This window comes from Apus apus, chromosome 1, assembly GCF_020740795.1.
Source record: "Apus apus isolate bApuApu2 chromosome 1, bApuApu2.pri.cur, whole genome shotgun sequence".
NCBI lineage: Eukaryota > Metazoa > Chordata > Aves > Apodiformes > Apodidae > Apus > Apus apus.
The window spans coordinates 111,343,143-111,356,953 of NC_067282.1; the positions used below are offsets into that span (position 1 = coordinate 111,343,143).

At 47.3% G+C, this 13,811-nt stretch overlaps 1 protein-coding gene across 3 annotated transcripts in view; it reads right to left on the reverse strand.

The window, feature by feature from the left end:
- Positions 1–503: 503 nt before the first annotated feature.
- RAI2 (retinoic acid induced 2) overlaps positions 504–13,811 on the reverse strand; it is a 46,384-nt gene continuing 33,076 nt past the window's right edge. For all 3 annotated transcript variants that reach the window (XM_051608232.1, XM_051608235.1, XM_051608233.1), the window contains exon 2: positions 504–2,653. In XM_051608232.1, the coding sequence (XP_051464192.1) occupies positions 899–2,548 (1,650 nt within the window). In that variant the 5' untranslated portion in view covers positions 2,549–2,653 and the 3' untranslated portion in view covers positions 504–898. The remainder of the gene's footprint in view (positions 2,654–13,811) is intronic.

A 13,811-nucleotide genomic window follows, 5' to 3' on the forward strand; every position in this document is an offset into this window, starting at 1 on the left:
TAAGTTACACAGTTCTGCTCTTTCATGTGCATTGTTTTCAGCTGTCAAGGAAACTTAGAAAGCTAACAGTAGACAACTTTTCCATGTATCTTGTAGTCAGGCTGGGAAAAATTATGCGCCTTTTCCTTCCCCTCCTGCTCCCCGGCAATCAAATTCCCCTGACTTTTGGGATTTTTCTCTTTCAAATGACTGCTAATATTACTTAACGTTTTCAGATGGTTTCCTATGGGCCTCTTGTAATGAAGCTGGTGGTAGGTGCACACAGGGCTGTACCTCTCACTTGCTCTTGCTCCTTCAGAAGCTCATGTGGGTGCACTGTTGGCAGCTGCTGTGACGTGCTCTCTGACAGCGCTGTGGGACAATTTAATTTTTCGTCGCCGGTTGTTTTTTTCTTATCATTTTAAGCTCATCACAATTCAGTTGCGGCAGTTTACAGACTTTTTTCCAGACCTCCTCTGTACACTGATAGCGATTCAGAAATGACAAAAAAATGCCGCAAACAATTAGCACGTACAAACATTTATTTTGAAATTTCCACTCCGACCGTTATGAAGAATTACATCATCAAAGCACTTTATGGCAGTGAAAATAGCTCTTACCCCTCTGACTCATCCATTACTCCATTAAAGCTGCAAAATGTGCAATCTGCTTGAAAAATAGGTTGCTTTTTATTCAGTTTCCCATGAAAAGTCAAAATTCATTAACAAAAAAAAAAAAAAAAAAGAAAAAAACCAACAACCCAGCTTATAGGGACTCTACATCTGATCCTCTCCCTCTTCCCCCAAAAAATAACTTACAAAGATAGTTTAAAGTTTTAAATGAGTTTAAAACCAAGTGCATCTTTTTATTTTATTTTTCGTCTTCTCATAATAATCTTAAAATTCTAAAAACCCATAATTTACTTTCTTGGAAAAAAGGCAGCGAGCCGTTGCTTCTTGATTGGAAGAATGTGTATCTCCGGCGAGTTCATTTTCTTTAGCTTAACGCTCCTGTTTTTGACGGGTTTCCTGAGGGCCTCCGCGGTGTCCCGGGGCTCGGGCGGGCTCTTCACGTCGTAGCACTGCAGCACCGAGTCCTGGGGCAGGTCCCTTTTGAAGGAAAAGTTTTTGGTGGAGACCCCCGACAGGCCCTTGATCTTGCCGCAGAAGATGGTGGGCACGGCGTCCTTGACGGAGACGATGACTTTGGCTGTCTGCGAGGTGCTGACGATCTCGATGTTGTTGCCGGCCTTGGGCTCGCAGCCCGCCCTGCCCGCCTGCTCCATCAGCCACTTCTGCGGCTGCCGCAGCAGCTCGGCCGCCCCGCTGCCTGCCCCCTTGCCCGGCGCCTCCGGGGCTTTGCAGTGCGGGAAGGGGGCAACCGGGCCAGGGAGCTTGTCCGCGGTGGGGTGAAGGCTGGCCTCGGTGCTGGTGGGGCCGGCGCTGGCTGCCTCCCCGTGGGGCCCCCCTGGCTTGCGGCAGGAGGCGAGGGAGAGGTCCAGGGCCCCGTCCTCGGGCGGTGGCGGCAGGCTGGCCTCGCTGGCCTGGGGCACGGGTGGCCCTTTCATGGAGAGGTCCAGCGCTTCGTTCTCGCCGCCCATCTTGATGACGGTGTGACGGCTCAGCTGGGGAAACTCCCGTGGGAGGAGGAGGTCAAAGGGCTTCGTCTCCTCCTTCTCCAGTGGGGTCTGGGTGCCCTTGCAGGAGTGGGGGGTGAAGAGCTGTGGCTTGGGTGGGTCAGGGGCCGCTTTGGCCTCGGCGCCGTGGGGCACGGGGATGGGGACAGGGATGGGGATGGGGACAGGGACGGGCAGGGGCACGATGACAGGGTAGGGCACCAGGAGTGTGGCGGGGGGCACCAGCGGGGAGAGGGGTGAGCTGAAGGCCTGGGGTGGGAGGGCAGCGTAGTCAGGTGGGGGCTGGCAGGGGGTAGAGCCCAGGGCGCCCTGCGAGGGAAACAGGTCCTGAAGGACGGCGGCAAAGCCCGGCGTCTGAAAGACAGGGGGCAGGACGGGCTCCTGGGCTTGGCTGGAGGGCTTGGGGTCCAGGAGCTGGGGCTGCCCTACTGGGGCAGCTGTGCCGGGGAAGAGGCCAGCGTGCAGGGGGCTGGCGGGGCAGGCAGCCCCTGGGGGCAGCACCAGGGGGGAGTTCAGGTGCTGGAAGACATGCTGCTCCAGGAGGACGGGCAGGGGGACAGGGCCCTGGGTGGTCATGACGTAGGGGGTGGCAGCATTGGTGGCCGGCATCTGCGGGGCAGCGCTCCCGGCAACCTGCAGGTGGATGGGCAGGACGACGGGGCTGTCCCCCAGGCAGATGGGCTGCAGCACGGTGGCTGCCACCTTTAGGGCCACCCCGCTCTGTGACTCGGCCGGTGGTGTCAGGATGGAGGGTGCAGGGACGGTCACCAGTGGGGACAGGGCCTTCTTCATCAGGTCAGCCGAGTTGATGTTCCAGGCCTCCGCCGTGATCAGCTGGGCTACCCCGTTTTCCAGCTTGTTGTTGGCCATTGCTGAGGGTGAGCTGGTGACGTCCATGGGCAGGTTTGGGGCATCCTTGTAAAGCTCCTCCATGTTGCAGGGCTTCTGGGGCGCTGCTGGCACTGTCTCTACATCGCCGTCAGTGGGACCCGTGGCGGCTCCAGGCTGCCAGCAGCATCAGCAGGGACATAATTTGGCCTGCAAACCAGAAACATATTTTAGGCACCGCATAAATCTCCTCCTTAAAATAATATTTGCAATTGCCTTTAAAGACCCCATCGCCAAAGAAAAGCTGTTAAACGTTTCCACGCTTCAGGCTCACGGCTCCGTAATACAGTGTAGTATATATACAGAGATGCTGGATATACATACATCTGTGAGTGTTGTACGAAGACTTTTGAGGAACTTATATTTAGCTGTAAACACAGATAATTTAAAAGGCTTTGAGGACTGCCTGCGGCCAACACACCACCATTGCCCAACACACACCAGTACCCAGCCTGAAACAAGGACTAGGTCCATCCATCTCATGTTTTTAAACAAAGCTTCACACAACCACAGTGCACGGCGGAGTTGAGGGACAGTGCGCTGTTTAAACTCAACAAAAATCCTAAGACCAAACATTTCTAAAAATATTGCGGCTAAGAAATGTTCCACCGTGGGCAAAGAGTTCTCACTTTCCCTAAAATACTTGTCCCTTTTTTGTCCCAGTGGGATTTACTAAAGGCAAGAAGGTGAGCGCCACATGCTCTTTACAGCACCTCCAAAACTGCTATGTCCAGGGTGAGAAAGGAGCAAACCCAAATATAATTCTGACCTTCACCCTGCCACAGAGCTAGGTAGAGACAGCCATGTGAACCAGGCACCTGAGTCATAAGAGACACAAACAATTAAAAAAAAATTAAAATCAAAGCAACTTCAAATGACTAATTTTTTTATGTGCAAATACTGACAGCACAACCCTTTATATTAACCAAGGAAATAGCAACTAAAAAAGGGCAGAGATGTTCCCCATTCGTGACTGTGGTGAAATTTGCAGCCTATTTCCTAAAAAGATGAACACCTCCTTCCCCTGAAAAGCAGCAAACTAACGTCGCTGCGCATCCATTTATTCAGAAGGACAAATAATTTCTGCCCGTGAGCTGCTGCTGCTGCCAGACTTTGGCTGGGGGCTGGCCCTTCTGCCTGGTGCCACCCAGGCCGCTCCCCAAGTGTGCGCTGCATCCTGCCATAGTAATAATCACCATGGAAACTTGTCCAGTTTCAACGCCGTTACCATGGGAAAGCACTGGTGCACCCCAAATTTACATTTTTCACCTGCACGGGGCTGAGTCCTGCTCCCTACCAAGGAAGAGTGTGCCACTGCTGATGCCTGGATGGCTGGGCTGGTGGGAACGAGGTGCCTCCCCGCATCTCACGGGCATGCTGGCATTGGTATGATAGGAAGGGCAGCGTGACTCTGAAATTGGATGGGTGAGGAGTCCCAGCCTGGGGATATGTCTGTGTCTGAGAGCACAGGAAGAGCTCCGCCAGCTCTGGCACTTACAGAAATTATTTGCTCATGTTGATGTTTGTAGGACCGACAACCCTGCAAAATAAGAGGGGAGATGGAAAAGGCGGGGGGGAGCCAACCCTGTGAACAAAGGGTAAAAAATGGCCAAGGCAGGGAAGCAGGAAATCTCCCAAGTCTCTCCTGAGACCTGTAAATCCTTGGATTTGGCAGTGGGATGCCACAGTGAGTGCGAGACTACAGAAATGTCGGGAGTTAACAGCAGAGGCTGGTTGGGTAAAATGCTAATAATTTATCAGGCGCGTTTTGAGTTCTTAAAAAGGATTTTTAAAAGTAAACAGATGAGTCATTTCTTTTTCCCTCCTGCTGCTGGCTTAAGGAGAATAATTCCAAAATTCTCTCATCTCATGAAATGTTCTGCAGAAAACATTCACAAAAACAAGGTTGAGGGGTTGTTTGTTTCCTTTTCCAGCCTCAGCTGAGACAGATTACAGGCAGGCAGAGATGTCCAAGCACCAAAAAAACAGGAGCAAAAATCAAATCCTTTATTCAGAAAGTGACAAGTGTCAATAAAAAAAACAAAAAAGAAAAAAAGACCAAAAAAAAGGTAATTGTTTCTACAAATAAAGACAATGAGGAGACTGCTAAGCAGATTCAAGCTGGAAAAAAAGCAGACGTCGTTTCTGTTCAGGAATTAAAAAGCTATTTTCTACTGCTCTTACATAATCTCTCCCTCCCTGTTTTTTAAAATGACCACGTTAAAACCCTGCTGTCTCTGCAGCATACACCAGCATCTTTGCTCCTCCAGCTGCTGCAGCATAGCCCATATTTTGCACATGACATGGGCTCTTCCCCATGTTTCTGTTTGCTTGAGAAGCGTGAGATCGCGGTGTTTTCACAGGGAATTAATGATCTGGCAGGGACAGGAAATGACCCCCTGTTCTCCTGGCAAGCCCATTTAACGTTGAGAAAGAGAAAAATTAAGATGAAAATTATGCTGTGTAAGAGACTTGAGGCATTAGCATGCTGTATGGACCCATGGAGAGAGAAAGACAGATCACTGCTAAAGATGAAAGTATAAAACGCAATAAAAAAACCCCATCGCTGCTTTAAAAGGTGACAGAGGCAGAGGAAATATCTGGATGAGGGGAAGAGCAGCTCATCTATCACCATCAGACACCTTGAAGAAATGCCTGTGGGGTTGGTTGGGGTTTTTTTAATGCATAGTCAAATACTGTTTTCCAAGCCAAATCCTATATGTCTCTGGGATATATAAATATATAGCACTGAAAGTGTGACTGGCACTCCCACGCTGCCTCCAGGAGGGGAAGGAGAAGAGTGAGGTAAGGTGCAGCCCTCAACGCAGGTTTATTGGCTTGGAGTGTGGTTTTACCCCCTCAACCTTCCTAGGTAGAAGCGTGCCTTTCTGTACTGCCAGTGCACCTAAAAATAAGAATATATATATTAAAAAAATCTCTATATACATATATATACACACACACACATATGCATATACATATATGTGTATACACCTAGAAGTATTTCACAATCCTGCCCATGGTCTGCAGCTTGGCAGTAGCGGGCTGCCAGGTACAGAGTCACAGCACAATTGACCACTTGCACCCTCTAACTCAATTTTCAGTTTCATCCAAGGGGCAATCCCAGCACTGCTGAACATGTATTACACTAAACCCATCTTACCAAGGTCAGTAAGCAGAGAGAATATAAAGGATCCAAGTCCCCAGGCCTCAAAAGAGGAAATGTTTGAAGATCTGGGATTGAGAGACAGTTTGAAGTTGTCCAAAGAGGTGTTTTGTAGTTCCTGGACTCCTTTTTGGTACTATATACACAGAATACATGGTACAAAACCACAAATCAACATGGAGATGACTTGAACAAAAGTAACTTTTCAATGTTAGCATACAAACAGTGATAACTATACTAGGTTTCTCCTTTAATAAAAATGAACCCAAAGTATGCTGGGTATAGGGTATGTGGGTTTTTTTGTGGTTTTTTAATTTATTTTTTTTTTTGAGATTCTTGTTTCACTGCACATAAAATATTTAGAATTACACAGTTTTTAAAACAAGCTTCATGTACCTAATGTACACAAATGAAGGTAATATAATTCAGTTAAGTTTCCTTTGTCTACCACACCTCAGTGCTGGAAAATCAATTAATTTCACTTTCCCTACTTATCTATTTAATATTTAATTTGCTGTTTGTTTTAGTTGAAAAGAAGCTTGCAACACTGAAAAGAGCCCTATTGTAAATAACCCGGGCTTTCCCACCGGGGTGCTGATAAGAGTTAAGTTCATGGCACTATGCAACGATGTGTGTAACTGTACAGGAAATGGTGTGTTAGCTATAAAGAAATGCCATGAAAGGGGTGGTGATAACTCTAGCTTATTTTTTTTATCTCCTGCTGATGGCTGTGCAACAGACTTTTCTCAGGGCTGCTGCATGCCTTCCTGTGGGACCGTAGCACTGCACCATGCACAGCTATCCCCCTGCTCTGCTTGCTCATCCCTACCGTGACTTGTACCTCGCTGCTGACACAGAATTCAAATATACCATGCACACTAGGGAGAAGGTCTTAGATGCTCCCTTTGTGGGATGCCCTGCTTAGTATCTCCTGGAAAATTTGGTTTTCCTTTCAGTATAAACACAATTTCGAACATAACACAAAATTAGAAATCTTGACTTAAAGCTTGGGGAAAAAATTATGGATGGATTTGGACTTCAATATGCTGCCAAAACTCACTGTTTGCTGTCACGGATCTTCCAGGAACGTTTGATTTTGGCTGTGCAGAAGCCCATTAACAAGGGCCGTGGTGACAACATCCCCAACAGGGACACCCCACTGCCCTTTTGGTAGGGCAGCAGACCTGCTGAGCCCCCCAGGTGGCACACACCAGAGTTGAGCAACACACCAAGTCCTGCGTGTCCAGGTCCCTGTCAGGCTGGTCTTGCCACCTCATGGCAGCATACCCTGTCACCTCTCCTGCACTATCTACCCAACCTGTACCCTACTGAGACATAGATTTCTGTAGGAGCTCAGGGTTGGCTCTGCCCATGCTCAGCAGTCCCAGCAGCCAAAGCCTGACCCATCTTTCTGCATCCTTTGCAGTAAATATGCAAGAGGACAACGAGGACACATATTGACACAGACCAACAAACTAAATTACCTTCCACCCTGCAATTTTTGTTTTGTATAGTTTGAGCCATACACAGATAGAGGCTTTACCACATTGTCATGGGTGTCTTGTTGCTACAATAGAAAAAATGTATTTTAAGAAAGTGAGCTTTCATATATCAAATACATGGAGCTACTAATACACAAATAACATCCAGGTTGGATCTCCCATACATGCAAACCACAGATGATTTCAGCAGTATTTGCTGCTCACATCTGTCACTGATTCACATATTCAGGCACCTGGGATTGACCATCCTGGCCACCCCACATACCCTGTTAGCAGTGGAATCTTCAAACACCAAAGGGCAGAGGAGTAACCAGCTCAGTTAATGGTGACTCAGCTTTCTCCTCTGTGTTTCACCAATCATGGTGCTGTGTTTTGACACCCTCTCAGACCTCGGATGGGTGCTGAGGCACCAGGAGGGCCAGTGGAACTGGTCCCCTCTCTGATTGCAGGGGTTGGGGTGATGGTGACCCCCTCCTAGGTATGGGGCAGGTGGAGCAGGGGAGACCCACAGGACATCTGTTCAGGCAACTTGCCCTTCACCCTCCTGCTGACTGACAGAAGGACCTGACTGCTGCTCAAAAGGGAGCTCAATACCCTCTTAGTCTCTCACCCCTCACTCCCTTGGCTCAACTACACACCAAACTCCCTGTTAGATTTAGGAGGCACCATTCAAAAGTGGCTGAGGGCAAGGTGAGAAAGACACTGGAAAGATGGGCAGGATTTACTCAGGTACCAACCAAAGAGGGAGGGATACACTAGGTTATTCCCACCAGTATGAAAGCTACACCTGCAGCCTTTGCTCCCCATCCCCGCACAATGTTCCCCACTCACATGCTGCCTCATCTTATTTCTCACTCTATGGAAGCTATATCATGGAGGGTAAGCTGGATGATACCAAGGAGCAATTAAAATAAGAGCATCTCATCAGGTAACTTCAGAAGATGCTGAAGGGATAACAAGGCTCTGACACATCTTATGCAACAGGTACTCCTCTGCTTCCCACTGCTGCATTATGGATCTTTTCAGGAGGCAAACCTATTTGTGTCAAGGCTCCCATCCAGGTTCTTGAGCCCTGGGGGAATGAGAAGGAAAGGAAATCACTACGGCAGAGCAAAATGGCACATTATAGATGGGACGTATGTATACACTGCTTCAGCACACATCACAATCGTTCTGAAATGCAGCAGCTTGACTGGCTGATTATACTTTGGTCTTAAATACTGCAGCTGAGAAATACTGTGGTGGTCTGCCTATGCACAGGCTAATCACCTGCAAAGAACCACCTTAGGGTTATATATTTGCTAACTATATTGCTGTTGTCAACAGCCTGTAGTTAGCCATCCATTCAGGGGAGGAAAAAACTCACTTTCTTCTCATTTAAAAACAAATCAGAACAATTGAAAAAAAAAAAAATCCCGTCACAGACCTGAAACCAGTGTCTTTACTCCCACAGGCAATATACACAAGTCAGACAATAAATGCTGTGGAAGGAATAGAGCATTTGCCTGACAAATTTCAACCTGTAGTGAATTTTTATACCCAATTTGGAAGCCTTGCAAAAAAACCCTACATTTGCAGTGAAAGCTGTGACATAACCCAAGCGTATGGGAGACAGCACGTGCTGCTGAACTGCCAGATGCCTCTTCTCTTCCTCTGCTTCATTCACAAACTATTCCAATAACTGGATGTAACACTTGACAGAAGGTCTTCTACTTTCAAAAGGGTCACTGCTCGGACAGTATACAGTATAACATATAAGCAAGCACTATAAAAACTGGGCTACTCTGAAATGATTTGAGATTGATCTTGCTACTCCCAAATGCCTGTTCCTCACATCCGCAGCACATCCCAGTTTCTTGGGTCTCTAAACAGTCTTACTTGGAGGAACCTTGCAGCAATTTTCCAAAAACAAAACCTGTTGGACAGAGGTTTACTTTTTTGCGGTAACAGAAAATGCCTCAGCATGCCCCCTAAACAGGGGCAGCTTGCTAAGCTTGCTTAGCCTGCAGTAAGCTGAGCACACACTCTGAGGCGGAGGCAGTGCACAGACATCTGATGTATTAAAGCTGACATGTGAAGGACAAATTTGCCAGCTGTAATTACTGCTGAGTCACATGCTGCCCAGTTTGGTGATGTCCCCTTGACCCAGCAGGCTCTTCTGACTCATTGCAGCTTCCACACTCCAAATTTCTGTTCAAACAGGGAAAACAAGTTACTGCTTTTGCAACTGCAGAAGTATCTGTTTAAATCAGCTTTCCCTTGATGCTGCCAGCAGTGTGCAGGTGTCTTCTCCCAAAGCACGATGCAGTCCCTTGGGATGGGGATGTCAGTGGCTGCAGCGGTGTGTTGGGGATCCACCAATTACAACCCTGCCTGAAGTGCCTGTGGTGGGGAGCTGCTGCGTGCCTGGCTCTGCAGAAGCATTCTCTGACCAGCAGCTCCCCAAAAGCCAAACTCAAGGGATGGAAACTCCTGGAAGCATCCTGCTGCACTCCCATCCCTGCCTACCAGCCTCTTCATGCACCTCTGGTTGCTATACCTCTGGTTGCTATGAGTCATTGACTCACAGACAGGTTGAGGCTAGAAGGCACCTCTGGAGGTCATCTAGTCCAACCCCCCCTGCTCAAGCAGAGCCACCTAGACCAGGCTTCCCAGGACCATGTCCAGATGGCTTTTGACTATCTCCAAGGATGGACACACCACAACCTCTCTGGACAGCCTGTGCCAGTGCTCAGTTACTCTCACAATGGAAAAGTGTTTCCTCATGTTCAGAGGGAGCCTCCCGATTTTCAGTTTGTGCCCATTGCCTTTGGTCCTGCCACTGGGCACCTCTGCAAAGAGTCTGGCACCATCCTCCTTTCACCTTCCCCTTCAGGTCTTTCTGTATATTGATGAGATCTCCACTCCTCTCCAGGTTGAACGGTCCCAGCTCTTTCAGCCTTTTCTCACAGGAGAGCTGCTGCAGTCTCTTCATCATCTTTGTGGCCCTTTGTTTGACTCTCTTCAGTATGTCTGGGGAATCCAGAACTGGACACGGCACTAAGAAGGATTCCCTCCCTTAACCTGCTGGCAGCATGCCTACTCATGCAGCCCAGAGCAGCCTTCTTTGCAGCAAGGGCACATTGCTGGTTCATTGTCAATTTGGACATGGTCACCAGGACATCCCAGGTCCTTTTCTGCCAAGCTGCTTTCCAACTTGGTGTTCTGGGGTTGTGCCTTGGCAGGTGCAGGACTTTGCTCTTCCCCTTGCTGAACTTCATGAGGCTTCTCTCAGCCCATTTCTCCAGCCTGTGGAGGTTCCTTTGGGTGGCAGAACGACCCTCTGATGTATCAGCTGCTTCTGCTGTTCATAAGTAGTAAACTTGCTGAGGATGTGCTCTGCCCCATCATCCAGATCATTCACGACGATGTTGAACAGGACTCGACCCAGCCTTGACCCCTGGGATACACCACCAGTCACTGGCCTCCAGCTTGTCTTTGTGCCACTGATCACCACCTTCTGGGCCTGGTTGTTCAGCCAGTTTCCAGTCCACCTTGCTGTCTGCTCATCCAGCCTGTACATCACCAACTTGTCTCTGAGGGTCTTATGGGAGACAGTGCCAAAGGCCTTCCTCAAGTCCAGGTAGACAATATCCACTGCTCTCTCCTCATTTACCAGGCTGGCTCTTCATACAGTAGGCCAGCTTCCCACAGGGAAGGTAAACCAGCAGCATAGCAAGAGTCTAAGAAGGTCTACATTAAATGGTAAGTCCAGGGAAAAACTGGATTTACTGTAGGGTTATCTCTTGCATCAGAGCACCTGAGACCTATTATAGCTTGACCTCCCCAGTTTGCACCCACATGGTGCACCCACATGTTTACTTTTGAAGAGAGATCGTAGGAAGAATGCAGACTCACACTAGCAAATAGATTATGTCTAAGGCTTGAAAAGTAAAGTGCATGATTTTCCCATGGGAAAAAAAATATTTTAAACAACTTTTTCTGTCATTAAATACTCCATTTAACTGATTATTTAGTATCATTTTCAATCAAAACATTATATTCGCCAGCAAGGCAAAGAAAAATGAGCTGTTTTGAGAACACAGAGCTAAACAAAACAAACAAGAGAGCTGTTACTTTACAATAAATTTTAAAAACCATGGATTTTGTTTTCCCAGCAATTGATACACTAATGCTAACAAGCGGACAAGGATACCAATTAAATGTAATTGTCAGCCCTGCTTCCCCCAAAACCTGAAACAAAAAGCACTCAGAGTCAGCCTGGTAAAATATTTGCTTCTTTCCCAGTCAAGTGCTTTATTAAACAGTCCTTAAAGCATCTCCATTCTTAAAAAGGACTTCCAAGTTTGATGTCAGTGAGATGATGTCAAAGCCTCATTAGTTCCCTGGTGAAGGGTTGTTCTCGGCTCAGAGACACTAGCCTCGCTATTTTTTCCTGACCCTCTCCACTGATCCCAGGCTCAGATATTTTTACTACATTAATTTGATCTTTTCTGATATCCAGATGAGAAATGGTATTGGTGTGCCAAAGGCCACTGTCCATTGCCTGCAACTTCTTGCTTACATGGATCTGTCTTGCTCCTAGCTATGAAGGATGGGGTTCCCTTATCAAGTCTCAGCTGACAAGTTAGTGAGGTAAAGCTAAAATCAGTTTTTGAGCTGCTATGGCACTTTTGAAGGTCAAACATCTGACTTTGTCCCATTACACCAACATGGTTTCAACCACTTTGGCTGTCTCCCAACTAGACACACAAGCGAACCACACCACAGTGTCCCTCAAGGGGTAAACCAGCTTCACCAGCTCAAAATCCATAAAGGAAGTGAGGTGCCACTAGCACCACACATGGTCCAAGAGCGCCAGCCTTTCAGATGTGCTGCAAACCCTTTCCCATTTCCTCCTTATGGCATGTCAGCTCCAGTTAAAAACTACTTTGTCTTGGTGTGGAGAAGGCCAGAATAAGGCTAACCTCCGCACCTCTAAGGGATCTCCCTGTAAGACTGTCTTCCTTCTTGTCTTGAGACAGAGAGGAAGAAGCAGCAGAAACCAGTCTGAATGTCTTTTAAAGCCATGAGGGTTAGAATAGCAAATTCCAACACTGTTGTGACTCATCTTAAATCAACTGAAAGCCAAACATTCACATAACCTCTCATCATCCTAATATACAGTATGGCTCAAATAAATAAATAATAAGAATAAAAGCAAAACCAAGAATAAACTCCAGACTTTACAGCTTGCAGATCTTTCTTGGTGAGGTACAAATGCTTTTAAGACCACAGGTAAGGACATGTAGGTGACTAGTCACATGCACTCCTGCCACCCAGCTTGCCACAGTGGGCTGGCTGAAAAGGGAAACCCCATCTCTTAGCTGTAGCTCTGATGGCTCTCAGTGGCACAGATACTGTCTGACAAGATTTAGGGCTGGGCAAGGATCTGGAGACCTAAGATGGAGTAATCAGTGTCTCTCCCCTTGTGAGACAGGGTCTCTCGTTAGAACATGAGCTGACATGAAGGCGCAGGAGTATTGTGGTGCTGCCTGGGGAGCAAAAGGATAAAGGACTTTCCCCTCCCAGTGCAAAATGCACATATTTTAATACTTTATCCTTCCCCACTGGCATGAGTAACCAAATGCTCCTTCAGCTTGCCACTTCAAGATTAAGTTTTATGTTCATTTATGTTCAGATTTATTAGACTGACTCTCCCTCTTCTCCACCCCATCACTTTGATAAACCAAGCCAAATATTTCATCAGCTACATGATGGTGCCAATCCTCAGCAGATTTCAAAATTGCCCTGCTCTTGCACCAGCGTATCTAGAAGTGTGAGGACAGAAAAAAATTTCAAGCAAAAATAGCCCCTTATTTTCATCCTTGCAAAATTTGCAAGCAGCTGTGAACATCTTGCTTAAAAGAGAGAGAGAAATGTAGGACTTCTGTGGTGTGAGGAAAACTGCAGCACTTCTTCTTGGAATTTTGCATCCTTTTACACATTCACCCCAGTGTCTGCACTGTTTCCTGGTCTGACTTTGAAAGGCAGAGAAATGACCTTTTCACTGCATCGGGCTGTGATGAACAAGATGTCAGTCTTCTGAATTCGAGATAACACCAGTGTGAGATGCAGCATTATGGTGCTGATGGATACATCAAGAAGACCTCACAACTTTTCAATGTGTTTTCACCCTCAAGTGCCAGTTTAGCCCTCCTAGAAGCCCCTGTGCTGAACTGTAAAATATAGATGCCTCTGACCTCAAAAAATATATAAAGAACAAAAAACACTGAAAATCTGTCTTGTTGCATCTCAGCACCAGTGAGGTTACTGCTGTTCATTTAACTGGTCCAGGTTACCTCTAACACCTACAAATGCCCTGCATGCACATACATACATGCAAGAATTTCTTCCCTAGTGCCTTTTGCCTTATCTATTTGACTGTGAGGTCTTCTGGCCAGAGATAATTTTGGCATATGACTAGCACAAAGCGCACACCTCAGAAAATCCCTTACTCGTGGGGACAGGTGGGCACACACTCGTGGCAGTGCCACGGGGCTGCCTTTCCTCTCCATCTAGCTGCTGACCACCACTTGCAGTTGCGTTCCTCCAGCGTGCCCTGCCTTCCCATTTCATCTGGGTCTACCACGTTTCTCTG